Raw genomic sequence first — 22,589 nt, 5'->3', positions numbered from 1 at the left:
TAAGGTGTGACAAAAATGATTATTTACAGAATTTCATTTTATTTTTTCATTCTATTTATTTTATTTTTATTTAAGTGAAAAAAGCATTTCTACTACCTCAGGTTTTGTTCAAATACAGCTCTGTTGTTGTGTTTTTATGCATTTTTTGATGTGCTTTTGTCATGTTGCCAAATTTAAAAGTGAGAATATGAATAAAAAGTGCAGTATTAGTTCGAAATTTGAAATTACCAGCTGCTCACTCGAACATGTCTGGCGGCAACATTTCTCGATTTTAAAATTTGGCCCAGTTGAATTTTTAATTGAATAGCCCTGCCCTAAATCAAGTGGGGAAATCGTCAATAAAATAAGATTATTTGACGGTTTAATCCATACTACCCAAAGCTAAAACTATTTCAGCTGGGGCAAAACCATAAATATTTGAAAGGTTTAAAGTCCATTTCACACAAAGATAAACACATCAAACACCTCACTGTAGGGCTGGGCGATTATGGCAAAAATCAAGATTAAATGAACTTTATTCCTCGATTGCGATTGATGATAAATTATCCCAACCCCCTCATCCTTGACTCTGTTTGTGCTGTAAATATTTGTATGTATAATTTTAAAACAAATAACTAAAAGGAGCATGCACAGATTAAAAATGTATGGTTATTTATCAAAATCAAAACACACATCAGCTGAAATTATTTTTAAGTCACATTTTCCTTAAAAATAGAAATAAATCTAAGCATACTGTAAATTGGCAGAAATCCAGTATGAAAAATATGTCAAAACAAGTCCTTAGTTGATTACCTTAGACTAAATCAGGCCTATTCACTGAGCGGCCCGGGGGCCACATGCGACCAGAACCAACCCCCAATTGGCCCAGCCTGTGGTCATGCCAGAGATGGAGAGGGCAACCTGTTTCGCAAGTTTTCATGAATTTCCGCAGTATTTCAGACCGTGAATGCAACACTCTGTGTAACCTAGCAACAGTCTACCTACAATGCGCTGCGCTGTTTTGAAGCATTGCTAGCGATGCTGACAATAGCCCCAAGACACCAAGTATGAAACATGTCCTTTTCAACAGTAGCTACAACTGTGCAAATTTTGTTTTTATGTACTTTAAGATATGCCTGGGTAAGGTGTGACAAAAATGATTATTTACAGAATTTCATTTTATTTTTTCATTCTATTTATTTTATTTTTATTTAAGTGAAAAAAGCATTTCTACTACCTCAGGTTTTGTTCAAATACAGCTCTGTTGTTGTGTTTTTATGCATTTTTTGATGTGCTTTTGTCATGTTGCCAAATTTAAAAGTGAGAATATGAATAAAAAGTGCAGTATTAGTTCGAAATTTGAAATTACCAGCTGCTCACTGGGTGCCGAACATGTCTGGCGCGGCAACATTTCTCGATTTTAAAATTTGGCCCAGTTGAATTTTTAATTGAATAGCCCTGCCCTAAATCAAGTGGGGAAATCGTCAATAAAATAAGATTATTTGACGGTTTAATCCATACTACCCAAAGCTAAAACTATTTCAGCTGGGGCAAAACCATAAATATTTGAAAGGTTTAAAGTCCATTTCACACAAAGATAAACACATCAAACACCTCACTGTAGGGCTGGGCGATTATGGCAAAAATCAAGATTAAATGAACTTTATTCCTCGATTGCGATTGATGATAAATTATCCCAACCCCCTCATCCTTGACTCTGTTTGTGCTGTAAATATTTGTATGTATAATTTTAAAACAAATAACTAAAAGGAGCATGCACAGATTAAAAATGTATGGTTATTTATCAAAATCAAAACACACATCAGCTGAAATTATTTTTAAGTCACATTTTCCTTAAAAATAGAAATAATCAAGTGGTATTTCTTGCTAACAAAATAGATTATTTTTTTCTATTGAATTAAAAGTAGAAAAAAAAACTTTGCTGCTCACGCTGCGCAGTCTGCTCTGGGTTTGAGTTTTAGCAGACTGGATGGGACAGGGTCATGTGACTCCTACTTCTCCTTTTGGGTTTCTGGCAGGCTTCATGCCTTGTGACACCTGGCTGCCTATCACATGACTGCACAGACGGTAGTATGTTTTAAGGGCTTGTACAGTAGTAGAGAGAGAGTTAAAAGGAAAAAAATTAAGCTATTGACAGGACAGGTTTATGTTGGTTAGAGGCTCCAAATGTCAGTTTTGATTATTTTTCGATTAATTGCCCAGCCCTACTTCAGTGTTTCTCCATCAGGTAAGTCCAGCATGTGCTGAAGTGACCCCATATGAGAAGATTTTGTAACCCATGATTTTTTAGCATGTTCAGACTCTTTTGTGGTTTTAAATTTGAGAGGCTTTCTTTGTGCAAAAGCGGCTCCTTTTGTTCCCGTCATGCAGCTGAACATTGCTTTGATGTCTTGAGGCGCGCAGTGGAAGAAAGAGGAGATACAGAAAGGAGAATTAGCAGGGAGACGGAGAGAATAGACGATGCCTACTGAGTGAAGCTGAGCAGGATCGATGGCTCGGGAGGGATTTTGAGAAGTGTGGCGTCTAGGACAAAGAACGCTGCTCCTCAGATACTCCGGTTTAATGTCGGTGCTCGGTAATAATGCAGAAACTCTTTGTTCACATGAAAGCAGCAGACATCAGTTTGTACATCCCTGTGATGTTCCAGTCTAAATCAAAAGTGAAGTGCCACCATTGATGCTAATTATGTAGGAACCGCTTTCATCCTCAGAGCTTCTGTTTAACTGGAGACTCATAAATGAAAGAATCACTAATATTTAGCATACACTACATTGAGCTGGCTGATGGGATTAAAACAGGCTTCCTCTAAAGAGGGACGGTGACTTCTTTTGTGGGACATTTGAATCCACCATCACAAAGAAAGATTAAGTTTGCACAAAGGTTTGATCAGATGACTGATCATATGAAAAATACTATAGGTTGGGAAGGGAAGTGGTATTTACTTCTCAGAGCTGCAGAAGCTAAAGGCTTCATTTTGGCTGTCCTGATGAGGAGGGAGCTACAGAAGTCCAGATGGGAGCAAATTAAGGCTTGGACAAGGAACTGAGGGAAGGAAGGGTCTCATTTAAAAGATGTCAACTCCCTTGTGAGGAAGAGTGGAAGCAACAGATGTTACAAGCCTGTGCTGTGGCTGTAGCTGGTGTCTTACTCACTGAGTCTACAGTAATGTGGGGACTTGAATTGGGTATCGTGTTTGTGTCATTGAAGATTAGCAGAGGAAAGAAAGAGGACGAATCAGTTCACTGACTGTAGCTTTGAGACGCTGCAAATGCATTGTGTTAGATAACCTGTCTGTGTAGGTTAGACTATTTTTGTGGACAAGATGAAATGAAACATTCTTAATACAAACAATTCCAAAAAACTTGGTACATTGTTTAAAATGTAAATAAAAATGGAAAACGGGGATTTGTAAATCCTCTCCCACCTTTATTATATATAAACTAGCCTTTGTAAATTAATGAGATTTCTATTTGGTCAAGCACTGAAGTTATCTATGTGGACACTTCATGAAGTTAATGTAGCCGATGCTTTAACGGTTAAAAGACACAATACAGAAAAATTAGAGCTGTAGTGTGAGAATTTGTCACATTAAAAAAAAAAACTAAAGTTTTAACTGGTGTTCAAATCAAATAGCATTAAGTAAGAAATCCTTGATACGTTAATCTCATTCTGAGATAGGCTACAGCCCGAAATTTTGAAAACAGATTTGACAAGCACAGGGCAATCCTTCACAGATTACGTAAAGTAAAAAGAAGTTTTGCAGTGAAACTTTGCCTGGCTTAATATTAGCCCAGTCTCTTAATGCTTGCACTGCTAGCATCTCAAAAGAAAAGCTTTATTTGCATACTAAAATAACAGATACCATCTGTATTTTCTTGACTAAGCTGTCATATTTTTATCTCACAATTTTCACAGAATTGCACATGATTGTCACCAGTGTAACTGATTAGAAATTGAAGATGCATTGAGGCTTAAAGGGTTTTGATAAAGGTCTGAACAAGGTATTACATTTGATGTCAGATTTTCTGTATATATCCTAACCACTGCACTAGAAATGGGCTTGATTCTATGATAGATATTACAGTGTGAGCCTTGGAATACTTAGAAATGAAAGTCATATATAATCAACATCCAGAGGTGCTGCTGACTTCCCTGAACCTGAGCGTATCTGGTATAGACTGACCTTGTCTGATGTGTCCACATTTCACATTGTTTTAGGAAATAATAGCTGTTGAGAACCCCAGGATAAATTTGTAATTGACAGTCCAGGCTGTTATCAATGCAAACATCAAAGGTTAGCATCTGTGATGGTGTGTGGGTGTATTAGTGTCCCTGGCATTGGTAACTTGCACATCTGTAAAGGCCACATTAATTCTGAGTGACACAAACAGGTTTTGGATCAGTATGCTTCCATCCAGGTGGCATCTTTTTCAGGGACGTCCCAATACAAAGTCACATCCTGCACGAGTTACAACAGCATGGCATCAAAGTAAAATGTGCAGTCCAGCAGTGTTAATGCTGGCAGCTTTTTTTCAATTTTAGTCTTGGTTTTAGTCTTTAAACAAAATGTGTTTTATTTTTAGTCACATTTTAGTAGTTTCTGTCCTTTTTAGTTTTAGTCTAGTTTTAGTCTACGAAAACTCAAAACACTTTACTAGTTTTAGTCCATGGAAAAATCCTCAAATTTTAGTTTTTACTTTTAGTCCAAGCATTTACAGTTGTAAGAAAAAGTATGTGAACCCTTTGGGATTTCTTGGATTTCTGCATAAATTGGTCATAAAATGTGTTCTGATCTTCATCTAAGTCACAACAATAGACAGACACAGTCTGCTTAAACTAATACCTCACAAAAAATGATACATTTTCATGTTTTTATTGAACAAAGCATGTGAACATTCACAGTGCAGGGTGGAAAAAGTATGCGAACCTCTAGGCTAATGACTTCTCCAAGAGATTGGATGTGTTGGTTAAAGCTGCCCTGCCCTATAAAAAACACACACCAATTTTGAATTTGCTGTTCTCAAGAAGCATTGCCTGATGTGGACCATGCCTGGTTTCTTGCAACTGTGTTTTCTTGCCTAAATCTGGTACTAAATTATGATATTGTGTTCCTGCACTCTGCCAAAGCTGGGGTCCCTGCTTTCTACAGCTGAGAGGCAGAATAGCTACAGATGCATTGTTTTTGACAGATTTTCCCACAGTGGAGAAATATCACAGATTTTGAATGTCAGATGAAAACTATGTTACATTTTAGTCTAGTTTTAGGCATCTTGAAGAAAACTAAACTTGGTTTTTGTCAGTTTTAGTCATCACAGATCTATTTTAGTTAGTCTTAGTCTAGTTGTTGTCATGGAAAAAAAGGCTGTCGATGAAAGGTTTTAGTCATACTTTTAGTCGATGAAATTAACACTGCAGTCCAGACCTGTATCCTGATGAAAATTTATGGCATATTTGGTACTGTTGAATGAGTTCAGATGTACATTAAGCAAGATTTGGAAAGAATTCAATTGTCAAGATTTTGAGGGTTTAAAAAACTTGGTGAAAACAAGTTAGTTACGTCTCCTTCAAGTTGATGACATGTCAGTCTTTCTTGTGTAGCTTTTTCCCTGTCTAGCAGTGGCATAGATAAATAAATCAATAAAACTAGTTGCTGCAGATGAAACAGTCAGAATTGTCATCTTTGAATGTATCTGTAAATTCTTCACATGCACTCTCTAATCTTTCTTCTTTCATTCTGAGGAGACTGCTGCATAATCAGTGTATTTGCATTTTCCCCAAGATTACTGTATCCTCTCCTTTCTACTGTAGGACTCACTGTGAAAATGAGCATACAGTCTTTGAAGGGTTTTTGTGATTATGCCAGAACTGGCTACAATCATTCCAGCATGTACAAGCATTTTTTACCATTGACACGCTCATATTTCGCCTTTTTAAACTGCAAAGTCCTTCCACATGTTTGTGTTAGACTTGTCTGTGTTTGTCTGTCTTATCTATGTTTGTTTTATTTCCCAGGTGTCTGATAAGTTTGCCTTCAGCCTGTTTGATCTGGACTGGGATGTTTTCATGCAGCATATCGAAGGTGCAATCAACAGAGTTCCTAATCTGGAGCAAACAGGCATCAAGTCCACCGTCTGTGGACCAGGTACTCACAGACATTCAAACGTGCACATGCACTTAGTTATGCACAAAACTTTAAGTTCCACAGGAGCTGTAATTATTTTACAATCCCTTCAGCTCTTCTTGTTAATTTTTCCTAACATTCTGAATTTCAGCAGGGAATGAATAACTTTCTAGACTCTTGTGTAATTAGACACGTCTCATTTCAAAGTGAAATCTAACTTTCCGTGAAATTTCTCTGGCAGAGCCCGGTAAACATGAATGAAAATGTCAGGTGATGAGTTCTATTTTTAGGAGAGAAAGTTTAATTGACTCAAAACTTACCGCCTGCCTAATATTACTTTTCTCCAGGGATGCACATTATTAAATCATGTTGGTGTGCTGATATTTCAAAACTCATTTTGCTGATACAGATAGACATATAAACATGATTCTGCTTAAAACTTCACAAACCTAATGCTTGTTTAATAAAATAAAGCCATGAGGTACAGTCATGTGCATGCTTTTTAGGCATGCAGGGCACTGTGGATTCATTAAGAGGTCCGATGTGCCAGAACACAAGGCTGGAGAGGAGGAGAGGGCGGCAGAGTCAAGCTCTATACATGTGTGCATGCATTTTGTGTGCAGTTAGCATTGATTTTCCCTTTGTGTGTGATCTGTGGAACTAAAGCAATCCTTTTTTGGCCATTTTTGGAGCTAAAAAACATTCAAAAAGCTGTGCTATTCTTTTGTTAATCTGCCCCTTTGTCATTATTTTTTACTGTGTGTCATGCATAAAATTGCTTTTAATTTCTGTTTTTTTTGTTGTTGTTGTTGTTGTTCTTTTAGTGTTTATAGTCCCATAAATTTTTAAAAATTTAAGTGACATTGTAGCGGACATATTCTTAAAGCCCAGGTTTTCCTTTATTAAAGGATGTTTGGAGCTTGAGTGTGCACCACAGGGTTGATGCTTTACAAGCTTTTTAAGACAACAAGTCCAGGTGAGAAATAATGCTTTAGAATATCTTAGGGTCCAGAGGGTCAAGAAACTTCTGCTGTTCCTGTTTCTGTTAGTGCTAGTTAATTTATCAAAAGTTCAGATGGAGAAATGATGATATGTGATCATGCAGAAGACAAACATTTTAGTGTTATCCACTTTATTTTAAGAAATCCTTGTTCATTTGCAATCCTAGGCAACAGCACTGTACTACACTACCCACAATCTAGGGGTAAAAGGCATATTAGGATATTTGATGTTGCAGAAGACACCACAGCAATGTCTCTGCTTGGTGGAGTGTGAGTTTAGCTAGCAGTGAAGTTAATGGTAGTGGAAAAAGTGGGCACTAGCTGTTGAGCTCTATTGTGACAACAGATGACACCACGTACGTCACAGAGCACCAGATCAGCCAGTTAATCTTTGCTCAAAAAATTCAGTTGCAGTAGACAATTTCAGCCTGTAGATGGCAGTTGCTTTTAATACAAAATGTAGAATTTAAATACTTTGTGCTTAAATGTTAAAATTTGGACCCTAATAGATCACCTCCACTAGATTTCCACATAGATCTTTATCTGAAAAAGTGGTGCTGCTCTTTGAACAAGCATCTAGCAATGGTAACTCTGTTAATAGCAACGTCCATTATGTGTTAAAATCAATCATAAAAACTCAAAAGCAAATCTCAATCCATCTCTTTGCATCTTCATTTTTTTTTTTTCAAACTTTTGAATAGAAATTTTTTCTTAAAATGCTTACCCCTCATCCTTGGATTCTTCTGATAGCTATATAAATGGCTGATATACATTGCCTGTACATACTGAAGGATGTTTTTTGTATCTACAGATGGTTTACTTTTGAGCGGTTGTCTGCCAGTACCAGTATTAAGCTGATTTTTCTAAGATGTGAGCTAATCTGTTAATTTGCAGCCAAAAAAGTTTCAGAATCAAACTTGATAATTCATCACCATGTTGCTGTAGGTGTTTAAAGCAGTAAAGAAACTGAGAAGAAGTTCAAGACAGACAGTAAGAAAAAACTCAGATGCAAAGAAAACAGAGACAAAACTTTGAAAATGATAGACACTAAAAAAAAGCAGAGGTCAAGGTAGACTGAATTCAAAGGGAACAGCTGTCTCAGATTAAATACAGGTGATTAGAATCACTTTTTCTTTTGCCAAAGTTCTGCTGCTGTTACAGGGCGTTTTGTCCCTTTTGACTATTTTTTTAAAGGTTCAACTTTGAGTGTTTTGTTTTCATAGCGAATGTGCTGAATCGTACACAGTCTCCTTGGGAAAACAGCAGGGTGAAAAGAAATCCCCACAATAACCTTAGAGTTTAAGTTCTGTGAATATCTATGGTATGCTTCAAGAGGATTCAATTCAAGCAGAAGAATGGCCCTTTAGTATTTAAAGGTTGTGTTAGGATCAAGGTTTGAATAGATGAAAAGATCCATGTTAAAGGATTTTCTTGCTAAAGTACCTGAATATGGCTGAAAAAAACAGCTTTTATATTTACACTGTTAAACACTGGTCTGGATATGTAGGAGACAAAGGGAATTAACAAGTCTGTCGTGACGTCACGTTGGATTTTCAGTTCAGTTCAGTTGGAGAATGAAATACTTCAATCTATGCACTTTCCCTCTATATTTTCCTCAGTCTATCTCCAGTGTTCAGATTTATATGTATGCTCTCTGGGATGCCTTGAAGAGGAGCTAGAAACCATCCCAGATTAACTAACGGGAGACCCATCATTTGATTTTTTTATTCCTGTTTTGCTCTAGAAAGAGAATTTTGTTTTAAACAGCATTGGACTGTTTTCTTAAAAATGTATGTGTAATATACAAAGGAGTCAACTGTGATAGGGCTTAAGCACTGACCTTAGAGGGAGAACACTATTTTATCTGTAGCTGCTCTTAGATTCTATTTTTCCAACACCTCACAGCTTGTTTTTGGGACCTTAACATGCCTAAAAATTCCCAAAACCTTGCAGAAAATTGTCCCCCAGTGGAGTTTTACACATTTCTGCAAGTCCAACAGAAAGTCCACCAGCTCGCTCTCAATTTCAAAATAATAATAATAAAATAACTATAATAATAAACTTTATTTGTAAAGCACCTTTAAAAACAGAGATTTACAAAGTGCTTTGACAACATCCAGAATCACAATTACAAAGCAAAACACAAACAGCAAAACATCACAAGAAAGACAAAACCCTTACAACAGAAGAACCCATGAAAAACTCAGCCAGCAATGTAACTCCAACATCATAAAAACTAGCAGAACATGCTAAAGACAAAAATGGTGTCAGTTTAGAAAGACATCATAAAAACCCAGATATGAAAGATTCTGTAATAAAATTGAAGACCAAGAATGAAAATAAAAACCCAGAATAATAAGGCCTTTTTGATGGTGTCAAATGACTCTAGCCTCTTGTGGCTTTTATATTCAATATTCTGTAATCTTTGACTCCTCCTGCCAAGACAACAGTATCCCACTGGACACACCCACATGCAAACACATCATCACAGCGCCCCCTACCAGCAACATCTGATCAAATTATCTTGTTTTGAAATCCCCCAAACTGAAACAGGGTTCGACGTTCGAGGTGACTCAGAGGATCAGACCAAGATGATGGAACAAAAACTTCAAAAAATCTTTGAGGAATTTCCCTCATGATGAATCCATAGAACAGAGGTTACAGTTTACAGTTTCTGGACTCAGTGGAAAACATAGATGCCTGGTAAAGAAAGACATACCAAAGACAGCTGACTACTCCAAGTTATTCCGAAACTTCAGAAGTTTATCCACTGACTGCTCTGAGACAAAAATATTAACTTTCCTTCAAAGTTTCAGTTACTTAAACAGAAATCTGAATTATATTATGTTTATTTTGTCATGTTTCATAAGTTATTTCCAGAGAGACCTAGCCAGACAGTCAGAGCCTAGAAGCTATTGACGCCTGGCTATCAGCAAAGTCATCAAACATCATTTCATCAACTACATTTCACTGAATGTTCAACACATGGTGTCAGGATTTCACTTATCTGTAAGTTTTTCTTTGTTGCCACTTTTATCAACACTTTGCTCTCCCCTTGTATTTCCAGAGTCCTTCACAGCGGACCATAAGCCCCTGATGGGAGAAGCACCAGAGGTCAGAGGTTTCTTCCTGGGCTGCGGCTTCAACAGTGCTGGTAAGAGATGTGGGGCTGGAAGGATGAGGCTAGAATTTTAAAGAAAAGAGAGGGAGAAAAACAACTATGACAGAGATCTTATACCAAAGTTAAAATGACAAAAACTTGGTGTAACAAAAATGATTTATATCATCAGGATGAATAATTTCAAATATTTACTGATATAGAGGTTTCCAGAGGGGTTGAGTGAAAGAGCTTGAAAGGTCAAAGGACTTCACTAAAACTGTGTGGCAAAACAAACATGAAGAAAACAAGTAAGAAGAGACAACCAAGGGAGGGTTTTCTCCTGGTTTCGACCGAGTCATAGCCGATCTCTGTGAACACTCTCAAGGCACAAATGAATAATGGAGTGCTTTTCTTTTTTCACCAAGTCCGTGAAGAACACACACACGTGCAAAAAAACAACCCAAGTCACTTTCTTCCTCTCTCCATTAGCTTACCTCTGACATTAAAGTGGGAGGATGGCAAGGATCTCAGCAGTCTGAAAAACAGAGGGATGGAGAGAGAGGAGGCGTAAAGGGTAAAGCAATCACAACCAGGGTTAAGCGACTGCTGAGAAAAAGCTTCTTTTTTACTGAAAACCTTAGGCTAAAGCTTTAAAGATGAGCAAGGACAAACTGTTGTGAGTGATCATACAGTGTTATCAGCACTTAGACAAACCTGTCCTACATACATGTGGTGTTTGTTACGCCCGTTTCAGACTGAGTGCGTGTTTGCTGCATGACAACGGTGGCGTGTGCCATGCCATCATGCAGGCCCCTGTGCTGCCTGTTAGCTGTGTCCCCTGCTCTCTAAGCCTTGTCTTACTTAAAAAGGTTTACCTCAATAATTCTTCCTACAAGTGATTGGATTCATTGTGTAAGTGAGCCGGGTAAACTTCAGAATAAAAGCATTCTGTACGTATAAGGTGATTTCCTTCCCAGAAATGCCAAACTGGGGTTTTACTCTGAAAGGCACAAACTGGAAATGGAGCCAAACTATGTTTATCTTACCTGTGATATATTTCACCAATGTGACAAACATATCTAATAAAACAAAGTAAATATTAGGGATGTGTGCCATTAGCCGGCTAAACGGTTCAATTTGGATCCCTTTGTAGTCAGCACCAGAATCTCAAGCCAGCGAAACTAACTATTGACCTTTTGTAGCAGTTCAAGCCTGAAATCCTGTTGCACTAGTAGCCACTGTAATATGTTCTTAAAGTATCCAGCCTCAAAACCACAATGCTGTTAACTCCAATATATACAGCCACTAACTAATTGCACTGATAGTGCCTTGTGCAGTGCAGTTAAGCACTATTTGATCTGGAAAACAGAGATGAGTTTATACTGGATGATGCTATTTGGCTTAAGGATATGGACATTATCCTGCAAAGAGGATTGAAGACCAGCAGCACTAGTATTGCTAACTTTAGTCACATTCCACACACCAACGTCACATGGTTTAGTGTGATTTAGAGTCATTTGCATATGTTTTAAGCACATAGGGCACTAAGGATTCATTACAGGGCCAATGTGCCACAACCCTGGGATGAAGTGTAGGGAGAGGGCGGCCAGAGTCAAGCTTGACACACTTGACATGCGTGAGTCACTCCACAGCCAAGGTCAAGCTGGACTGCATCTACTTTGTCTGGGCCTTTTCACCCTGGTAATATGTCTGAGGAGCACCAGTGTTTTTTTGGGCCTGTGGGACATCCACAGCACAACAAGAGGCCCATGGCAATCCTACTACCTAGTGGGACTGTATCCAAGGATGTAGGCCTGGGCCATATGGCCTAAAATTGATATCCTGATATATTTTTGCTATCCTGATACACAATATATTTAGTGATATTTTTGTAAATGTCCTGTAAGTAGCTGTATAACGTTTAGTTCAACCCTAAACGACACCAGTGTGGTGATAAAAATAGACCATTTTATTTGATTTAAAAAATGTATGCAGAAAGGATAAAAATCAATATAAAGTCAAATTTTGCACATTGTTTTATTTTGAAAAAGACTTAATTCAGTCTTTTACTAATAGATCAAATATACTTATATCTTTTTGTGTAGTCTTTTATAGTGTATGGAAAGTTCTGAAATGTTTTCCGTGCTGCGTTTACTCTTGCTGATTCTAAAATAAATATTTCTCTATGACATGTATGACTCTGGCACTCCACTGATACAAAAATGTGCATGCGCAGAGGAGGGGTTTCTGGATGGGTGGGGGAGTGAGTTCTTTGCTGTGAGAGAGATGCGTTCAGGGACAATGGGAGAAGCGAAACTCCAGCAAGCTGACAGCTCAGAACTCCCACATTATATATACTCGATGTTTGCGATATATTCATTTTATACATCGTGCGTGGCAAAAGCTGCGATACATCGAGTATACTCAATATATTGCCCAGCCCTCCTAGGATGTACTCACTCGCCAAATCCACATCTTATTCCACCTTAAAGATGTGGACCATTTTTTTTTCTTTTTTAACAGATTATTTTTCCATGCTCTTTGTTACATGCAAAGACATCCAGAGTCCAACTTGGATTGTCAGTCCTTCTTCCTGCCTGATTGTACCCTCAAGAGGGCTTACTTGCCATTATGCACTTTCAAACTCAGCTTTTGCCTAAAAATTCTTCACAGAGCTGTACATACATATCAGAATATTGTGAAGTTAATTTACAGAACATGTTTTCTTGACTGTAGACTAGACAGCTAAACACAGATATATTTTGCATTTAATTGGATGGAAAATTATGTGTCTAGGAACATCCCTTGTAATTGTTGCTCTGTCTAGAGATGCACGCAGCTCACAGTAAAAATAGGCAACCTTCTCAGGGTTCTTGGCTCATGAGATTCCATGACAGACTTTTACAGTTTTAGTTTAGTTTTAGTCCTTGAACTCATTTTTTCACACTTTTAGTCAATAAAAAAGTCATTTTGTTTAGTCTTTACTTTCAGTCACAATGTTGACTCTGAATTTAATCAGTCAAATTGCTAAATTTATATAAATTCATATGATAGTATTTCATTGATATTAAATCTGCAGCAGCTAAAACAAACGGTAAATAAAGTCATACTTTTGATCAAAAATTCAATAAATGCAGACTCCATTCTAATTGTGCTTTTAAGTATTTTCTAAATTGAGTATCTTCAAACTGTATTTTTTGTTTGCATGGACTTCAGGTTACATTTTGCAATACTTTCAAAACTCAGAGTGGAGCTATGGATGTGTTCTTTGGAGAGAACTTTTTTGTCACTCAACCATTCCTGCTCTCTCTTGCTTGTGGCAGCTTTCATCTCAAGGAGCCAGCCTAAAGCTAAACAGCAACATCACTCATAAAATCATAAAAGTATTGCTATTTCATGTTTTTTGGCACAGCCCTACTTGTGCCTACTTTTTTACTCATTATAGACTGATCAATTCAAAATGGTCAGTAATGTTTCCTCTTCCTTTCACATTTTTCTTCTTTTTATGCATTTTTATGCTGATGATTATGTGATGCTCCTATCTGAACTGAGATGTATAAAGTCCCACAGTCCTTAAGTTTCTGTTTTTAAAGAGTCATGCAGGGACAGGCTCATTGAAATGGACCAGGCGTCGCGGATATATCGCACCTGCTAACAGCATCTGGATAATGAGGGATTTTTCACAGATGAAGTGCAGCACCGATGCTTTAAATGCGTTCTATTATCCCAGACATTCACACAGTTGAATTCAGCATGCACACTGTACCTTGGTTCAGTGTGTGTTCTTTTTTCTCTCTGCATCAATCCTTTTTTTCTGATTCTGGCCTCTTTGTCTCACTGACTAGTGTAATATCTGTATCCGTCGTTCTCTACCATATAAAAACACATGCAGGATTTCACACAGCTTATTTTGCTCAAGGCAGGCCATAACGATGGGGGCAAAGCAGAAACTGTGGGGCCAGAATTGACAAATTGAGATCCATCATTTAGTTTTCAGCAGTTAAAACCTCCAGGTATTTTCTTTTTCTTGGTTTTAAGATGTTTTCCTTGATAAAGTTCATTTTGGTCCAGCAGTGTACTTGTTGCTTAGCAACTCTAAGTTTCTCATCTTTATGTCAAAACCAGCATCCTGATCTCTTGAGTGCATTAGTATTTAGCAATTCTGGTTGCTTTCTTCCTTTTGTCTGCTGAACCTCTTACACAGCTCCATCAGCATCTTGTTCATGATAATGAGCAGCTTTCTTGGGTATTATGACTAGGTGTGTCTTTTTCTATCACATTAAAGGTGCAGAAAATTGCCTGCATTTATGGCTGAACACAGTTAAGACAGTGAGGACACCACAAAGGTTCTTGTGAGGATAGTAAGTGAGGCAGGGAGACCTTTCCTCTCAGCAATTTGATGAAGCTTGAATCCTCAAAAGAGAAAAGTCCATGTCCAAGTACAGTGTGACAGGGTAATGCTAGAAGAAGATGGCTGATGAACAAAGCTACAAAAGCAGCAAAAATTACAAGCAAAAAAATTACAAGACCAAAAGAACCAACAAAAAAAGAAATCGTAGATAATTAATATTTGAGAATATAAATAACTTAAGTATATTAACTACTGAATACCAAGAAATGGAACCATTTTTTGTTTGTTATAATGACATGGAATGTGTACATTTATATTTATGCAGTTAATTTTCAGGTAACTATTTATTTTGAACCTGAAGCTAGTCAACATCAGTTTGATGAACCAAATAGCCGCTTCTGTTTTTTCGATTTACCTGAGATACCATCTGTTCCAAAACTGAAATGCCGTAATTTGCCAGTACAACATATTTACAGTTTTAGATTTTTTTAAAACAATTCAATTTAATTCATAAACAAAGTCTGCAGGTTACATTCACATAATAACCACATTGCAAACATTACAGACTAAGAAACGTTTCATGAATTAACAGCAGAAAAAGGTCAGAGGTCTAATCTGGGTTTAAGTGATGTATAAACATGTTTTAGAAGTAGTTACAGGAATGGTGGATTGCTTAAGCTTTGTTAGCTTTAGCCAAAGCTAATTTAACAATGCTAGCTATTTGAATAATAAGGTAGCTTAAGCAACGTAAGCCATAACAACGTGAGCTTAATAAACATAGCTATATCTCACATAGCTACATAGTGAATGTAGCTCATGGCTTACATCAGTGTTTCCCAACCATTTTTCCTTGGAGCCCCCCTACACGCTCCTCAGAAAAGCAGAGCCCCCCTAGGACCCAAGAGAGAAGAAAAAGTGACACATTGCTGCCAAAAATCAACATAGATTTTAATTGTTCCACTGATAAAACCCTAAAAAAGGTCCATGCATACTTTTCTTAACAAAAGACCTCTGTATGAACTACTTTACAACTGCTTTATCATGGTTTTTGTCAATATTTGCAAACCTATTTTTGGCAGCCTCAGAGCAGACAAAGCCTCGCGCCCCCCCAAGATCTCTGGCGCCCCCCCTGGGGGGTCCCGGACCCCAGGTTGGGAAGCAAGGGCTTACATAACTGCTTTGTCTGCTTATCTTAAGATGCATTCTGTGTAGCCTATGTAGCTGCTTTATCAGTTTAGCTTAAGCTATGTTCTCTACATAGCTAACGTAGCTGCTTTGTCAGCTTAGCTTTAGCTACGTTCTCTACATAGCCTTTGTAGCTGCTTTGTCAGCCAAGCATTAGCTATGTTCTCTTCATAGCTTATGGAGCTATGTAAGCTATGCTTGCTGTATTAGAATGTTGCCACTGAGGACAAGCTTTTTCTCCTGTAAGCAGACTGTTTGCTGGGCTTTATTAAAAGTTTTGTAATTAAGTTTTGTGGGTCAAGTGTTTAATTTTTAACTTTTGGTGTCCTAGCAGTTACCTTAACCCTTACCCTAACTGGAAGTTTAATTAGATTTTATCTTGAAAGTTTTGGTGTGTTAGTTGCGTTCTGAAAGAGGCGGTGTCTCAGATAAACAGCCTGTGAGAGTGGCTATCAGAGATGTATGGTCTGTACTGGTATGTACTGTCTTGATTTTTTAGACCAAGAACCATTTTTTACTGAGATGCACTCATCTGACCGTTAAACGCTTGCTGCTGCCTGTGTTTAAAAGAGTTTTGTGGTATACATAACAGAGGAGCAACAACCTCCTCCTCTCCATTAAAACTTACCAGTTTTCCTTCAAAGAGTATTATGTGTCTCCAGTGATAAGTTATTTTAGTCCTTAATAGGATACTGTGTAGCCCAGTTGAAGATCAAGACAGCTAACAGGTAGTCCAGCACGTCTAATGATATAATCAAAGCAAATACACCAATCAGCTGGAGCTGTTTACACCCAAACAAGACTTCAGTGATACATTAAACTACAAAGCATCTTATTGCTTCAGATAATCAGTTAATTACTGCTCTAGGTCAAGTGAATCCCTGAAATATCTTCTCCGTCCAGTCATAAATTTAGAAACCTGATGAATGTGAAATAATGTATAGACATGCGATGGATATATTAAACAGTTTATCTGGCGTGTTAGGTTAGGGCCAACTAGGACCCAAACTCGGTGGGACTGCCCCAAAATCCTTAAAAAGATCAGACAAGTTTATTGTGTTTATTGTGTTGGATAGATATTTGTGTCTCTCATATGAATATTAAAGAAAAGACTCACTAGATGTCCTAGATGTCTGCATTTTCAGTCAGTTTAAGCTTATAAAGTCACTAGGAGGCCACCATGTTTTGGTCCACACTGGTATGGTGATGTTACTTAGCCACTCCTTGCCACTCCTATGCAGTAACCGCTGTCTCAGACTGGCAGTGTGTTTTGCTGCTTTGCTGCTTTCATACCCAAGTTTTTAACCTTGATAAACCTCCCTACAAGTGACTGGATTCAGTGTGTAGTGGAAGCGTGCCGGTAGCTTTCCAAAATTAAAACATTATGTGCAAATGAAAGGAGTTTCTCTGAAGAAATGCTAATGTGGGCCTTTACTCTGAAAAGCGCAAATCAGAAGTGTTGTCGTACTGTGTTTATCTTTACCTGCGACATTATTAACTGTGTGGAAACTGAAAGCTTCAGCAGATCTTGACCTGCACTGGTTTCACTAACTTTAATACTCTAAAGATGAGGCCTATCAAAGTGGCCCAGTCATCTTTATAATTTTAAAGAACAATAGGAAAATGAGATACTAAAGGGGAGGAAAGAGACAAGTATGAGGGGATTAAACAAGAGGAGGCACAAGCATAAGAGTTCACACGCAGATACATGTTTACACATCAGCATTGTTGTCTGGAGCAACATTTATCAGTGCCACCCTGCCTTGCCGGTCGTCTCCACATTGTGTTGAGAGAACTCTATCACCCTCTTTAACACCCTCCTTCCTCCATCTCTCTCCCCTTGCTCATATCCATTCATCCATCTATCCCTCCATCCCGCCATTCAAACGTCCACACAGGCCTTGCCCGGAGTGACAGTGCCATGCAACGAGTGATGTGCTGAGCGATACACCGAGAGGGGCAGCTGTGAGGGATAAAGATGGAGGGATGAAGGAGGGATGCAAGGACATGCTGCTTGTGCTGCTGCATAGTGATGTTTTGCGTGCACACAACACACACATGCAAATTAGCAGCAACAAAACAACAGAAGGGGGAGTTGCTTAAAGGAAGCAGCTCATTAGCTCAGCAGTTTTTGGTCTAGTTGGATGAAGTATTGAGTTGCCAGTGTTCATATGCTGGTTGGGTTGAAACAAATAGCATTCAGCTGTGGTTGGGAGCAGCTGATGAGGTCAGGTCACTCAGGGGTGGCTGTGAGCGAGGGTCAAATGATGGAAGAAAGGTCAGAACAAACCTCTGTAGGTTATATTACGTACAGAGGCTGAGGGCAGAACAATGCTTTTCTGAGCTGTTCTCTGCATTAATGACATAGACTCACCATCCTCCAGTCATGCCAGAGAGGGACAAAGAAGTCCTGCATTGGTTAGAGTTTCTATTTCTCTCTTTTTTAGCCTATGCAGTATCTGAAGTTCTTTAAGCTCTCATTTATTATGCACCCGCAAAATATTTTTGTTTCTATTTCCAGCTGATGAGGGCTTGCTTGAGATCAGCTGATCTCAGTTATTTGGCAGCGCTTGACTCTGTGGCTTTCCTGAACTAAGATTTGTTGCAGACCATGATTGAAGTGACCCAAAATCACAGCAAGGCTGTTGGGAGTTGATAGTCTTTTATGTATGACATTGTACAACTAAAAGTGTTGCCCTATAAGTCTTTAAGTCTAGGACACGACCAGACAGGATGCCCCAGGGTCCAATAACCCAACATACATGTATCACAGACGGCAAAGACAGAAGGAAAGAGTCTGTTTAATTCAGCCTTGGAGTAATGCAGCAGGTGAATGGCTTTGAACTGGACGAGTTGAAGTCTGACATTAATTTAATAAGGTCTGATCCCAGCTAATCTTTTCCCCATAGCTTATCTGAGACCTCCAGGCTTAACCTACACTCCTTTCATAAAGAGAGATGAGTTTGGCACAGAAAAGAGACTGACCACTGTTCAAGAAATGGAAATCAGAGCAAATAATCCCAAGTAAATTCATATCAAAATGATCTGAGACATTAATGTCACTCCCGCCTCATCTGGAAAACCCCGTCCTTTTCCCCTCCCTCCTCTCAGTACCAAACTGCCCATTTTTTATTCATTTTTCAGATTTGCTAAAGTGGGCAGAGCTAGCTCTGAGCTGGGGGTTTGCTTATACTTTAACAAAACCATGTTCCAGAAGTAGACAGTGTGTTTCTCCCAGTGCTGAGGTGGTAATTGGATGATAGTTGTAACAGTTTCTGTGTTAAGATATCTTTTTTGTATGTTTATGATAGGTATGATGCTGGGAGGTGGTTGTGGCCGAGAGCTTGCTCACTGGATCATTCATGGCCGTCCTGAGAAAGATATGTACGGCTATGACATCAGGTACATTTTCACTTTAATACCATATAAAACATTGAACATTTTAACACCAAGCTTTGCCAGTCATTGTTGTAATCACAGGATCACAATCATCTCAAGTCTAAAGCCAAGACTTCCAGTTGGCTCGTTATCAAGGGCAGCATAATGCCGTTTTAATGACCTGTGCATAATTCTGACTTTGAATTAGAGTGGATATTTTGAATTATTCCTCCGTTATCGCAGGCGCTTCCACAACTCGCTGACAGCCAACCAACGCTGGATCAGAGAGAGAAGTCACGAGTCGTATGCCAAAAATTACTCAGTGGTTTTCCCTTTTGATGAGCCGCTGGCTAGCCGAAACATGAGGAAGGACCCATTCCACAAGGTACATGAGCAAATGGAAAAAAATGTGAACCTTAAGACTTTTAATGAACAGCTCCTTCTAACTGAGTCATTTAAAGGGTTAAAATGCAACATCTAACACTTAATATAGAAAAAATATATATATTTACACTGTGCAGCTGTATGGTGTATAAATTGCTGCCTAAACAGAGAGTCAGGGGTGAACTTCTTCTGGGTTTGTTGTTCTTTGCTCTGTGTTTACAGCTTTCAGACTAAGGTCGTTTCTTGCTGATACGAAGCTTATTTGGACATATCAAGCATTCATATTGACCATTTAGCTGTTTTCGTTTTCATTTCTGTCAAGTTCTTTTACTTTTTGGTTTTCGGTTTTTGGCTTGTTAACCTTGAAGCCCGATTCCCACTGCTGAATGAAAGCCATTATGAAGCCTACACTGTAAGTCCACATGGCTCTGAACCCTACTCAGAGGCCTACACACAGCTGACATTTATATCTCAAAAATATAAGTAATGCTGATATAACACAGACTGAAAGTCCTTTGATTGGTCCGTTGGGTAGCACTTATGACTGCCAGTCTCTGCAGGTTTATCATGCTAACTCTAGTGTGAGATAAATGGCTGCAGATAACATTACAACTAGTAAAACTAGTCATCCAAAAACATCAAACATGTATTTCCTCATCCTTGTCTATTAATCCTTTAACAAATGAAGAACTACTCCACATCCTCAGCTAACATCACCGTCATTCTTTCCATCTCCTACAGTGTCTTCTCTCTTTTCTTTTTTGTAGTAGCTGCAGGATAATCAGCTGTTACTTGATATTTATCAGCTCCAACTCCAACAGAGTGCCACAGACACACTAATTACGACTGTGTAGTGCTTGCAATGACAGAGCACTACATAAGCATAAACCAGGCTTAGTTGACTTGCTGACACAGAGAACGCAACTCAACTCAAACTCTTGAAAAGTGTAAATATTGCAGCAATAACTGGGAACATGTGATCCCAGTGAGTCATTTTGTACATGCACTCCTGCATATTTCTGAATGTGTAAAAGTGTAATTCGATCATTTTATTGAAAAAGCACTTAGCTGTCTTCTTCTAAGTCTAGGTTTGAAACTGCACTAGTGTAGCAGTGCAGAACGCATCTTTTTGCATTTCGTTTGATAGCACTTTCAAATAACTGGTAAAAACTGGTTTGTAATGTCGATATGGACTCAGATGAATATCTTTACATGTAAAATAATTACATTATGAAAATGCAACCAAAACTGTGATTTGTCATGATTAACAATATGTGCAATTAATCCTGATTAAAAATGTAGTTTTTTGGCATCTCTTTCTTAACCTTTCAAAGCAGATGGATTGGCCAGACTTCATGTCTGTCATCAGGCAGATCCATCTTGCAAAGCTCCAATCTGAAATGTTCGTACCAGACCTGAAAACAGTTCTGACCAATCAGCACCATTTGAGAAGAATAAGGTGGTAGCTACGGGCGGGGTTTAGTTCTACTGCCAAGTGCAATGGCTGTCACCAGTGTAGCAATTAGCTTGAATGTTGGTATAGTGGCAATTTTAACAGAACTTCCCCACACTTCTTTAAGAAACAAAGAGCAAAGAACAGCACTGAAAGCTTTTCATGATGCTCCTCTCCTGAGCTGCTTCAGCATGAGTTAGTAAGAGATTCGGGGAGAATGGGGTGTTGCTACAGTGTGAGTCGGTATGCACATTGGCTGCTGCTTGAGTGATTAGCTGGGATGTAGCTGCAGCAGTAATTGTGCTAGAATCAGACCACAGGAACAAAGAGCCACACTGAAAGCTTTTCTTGACAGAATTTTTTTTTCGCTCTTCCCATGACCTGCTTCCGTGTGATTGTTTCAGGCGGGGTTAAGTTGAAATGTAAGCCGGTGCGCTACCGTTGAAGCTTGGATGTAGCTGTAAAAAGTGGCTGTTTGCAGAATTGTTCTACATTTCTTTATTAAGAAGAGCAACAAGCCACACTGAATGCGCCTCTTGGTGGAGAAAATTAGCCAGTAATAAATGTGACAAACATAATGTTTCTCCAATCACCTACTGAGAATTTTTTTGAAAAGTCCTGCCCTTCCCAAACGCTGGGAGCCTTCCAGATGAATGTGAAATATACCCATGCAATGGATATATGAAACAGTCTATCTGGCGTGTCAGGTTAGCTCTTTCCTAAACTGTGAGCTCTGGTAGAACCCAGTACACAGGGACAAAAGGTCTTTGTGAAGTATTTCTTACATGTTCATGTGAGCATGGTACACAGAGTTTTACATCTTTGTTGAAAAAGTTACATGTGACAAGTTCAGATAAAAGTGAAAATATTCTCTTTATTCCTGCATGTCTCCATAGGATATAAGAAGAACATATACAAATATACCTTATATTTCCTTTATCTATAAAAGCATGAAGCATAACCTTGGTTGTACTGAAGTTCTTCCATTTAGGTAACTGTAAAGCTTTTACTCTCTGTGAAAAAGTGTAGGCAGTGTTGTGTATCTCAGCGGATTTACACAGACAGACACCTTTTGGCTCATGTTTGGCTGGGGGGAAACTTTGTAGACCCATATCGACAAGGTTTCCTTACATAGAAGAAAGCAGCTGACCTCTTAAAGTCTCAAGAGGATCTCTGCTGCCATTTAATCTGACCGCCTGTCTTTGATCAGGTCCTATATTTTTAGAGGTCGCATGACTCACTCCTTTTTCTGCTCTCCTTTACCATTCATTTTACACTTGTGCTGTTTTTATGTGTGCCTACCCACGGCCTTCACTATTCCCTCTTTCATCTTCTTTTCTAACTTTGTGACATCCTCCCCAACACAATTTCCTCTCCTATTCATGTTATTATTCAGGCTTGAGCTATTTCTGACTTTTTTCATCCTGCTATTGCCTTGGTCTTTGTTCTTGTCACAGTCGGTACTTTGTATGAGAGAATAAGTGTGGCCTTTGTTTCTTTCTCTCTATTAACCTTGTGACCTTGGTGTCTGATTGGATAATTGAGACTGTGGTGATAGCACAAATGGACCCAAACAATGCTGCTGCCTGGCTTGAACATCTTTGTGTGCACAAATG

At 38.5% G+C, this 22,589-nt stretch overlaps 1 protein-coding gene across 1 annotated transcript in view; it reads left to right on the top strand.

Annotated features, from left to right (window-relative positions):
• Positions 1–22,589, top strand: part of sardh (sarcosine dehydrogenase) — a 102,640-nt gene that overhangs the window by 40,377 nt on the left and 39,674 nt on the right. Inside the window, exons 9-12 of the mRNA XM_041811745.1 lie at positions 6,013–6,142; positions 10,190–10,276; positions 19,070–19,160; positions 19,380–19,521. Coding sequence (XP_041667679.1) covers positions 6,013–6,142; positions 10,190–10,276; positions 19,070–19,160; positions 19,380–19,521 — 450 coding nt within the window. The remainder of the gene's footprint in view (positions 1–6,012; positions 6,143–10,189; positions 10,277–19,069; positions 19,161–19,379; positions 19,522–22,589) is intronic.

This window comes from Cheilinus undulatus, linkage group 17 (assembly GCF_018320785.1).
Source record: "Cheilinus undulatus linkage group 17, ASM1832078v1, whole genome shotgun sequence".
Classification (NCBI taxonomy): domain Eukaryota; kingdom Metazoa; phylum Chordata; class Actinopteri; order Labriformes; family Labridae; genus Cheilinus; species Cheilinus undulatus.
Note: the sequence above shows the minus strand (reverse complement) of the source record. Positions and strands in the feature narration are given on the sequence as shown.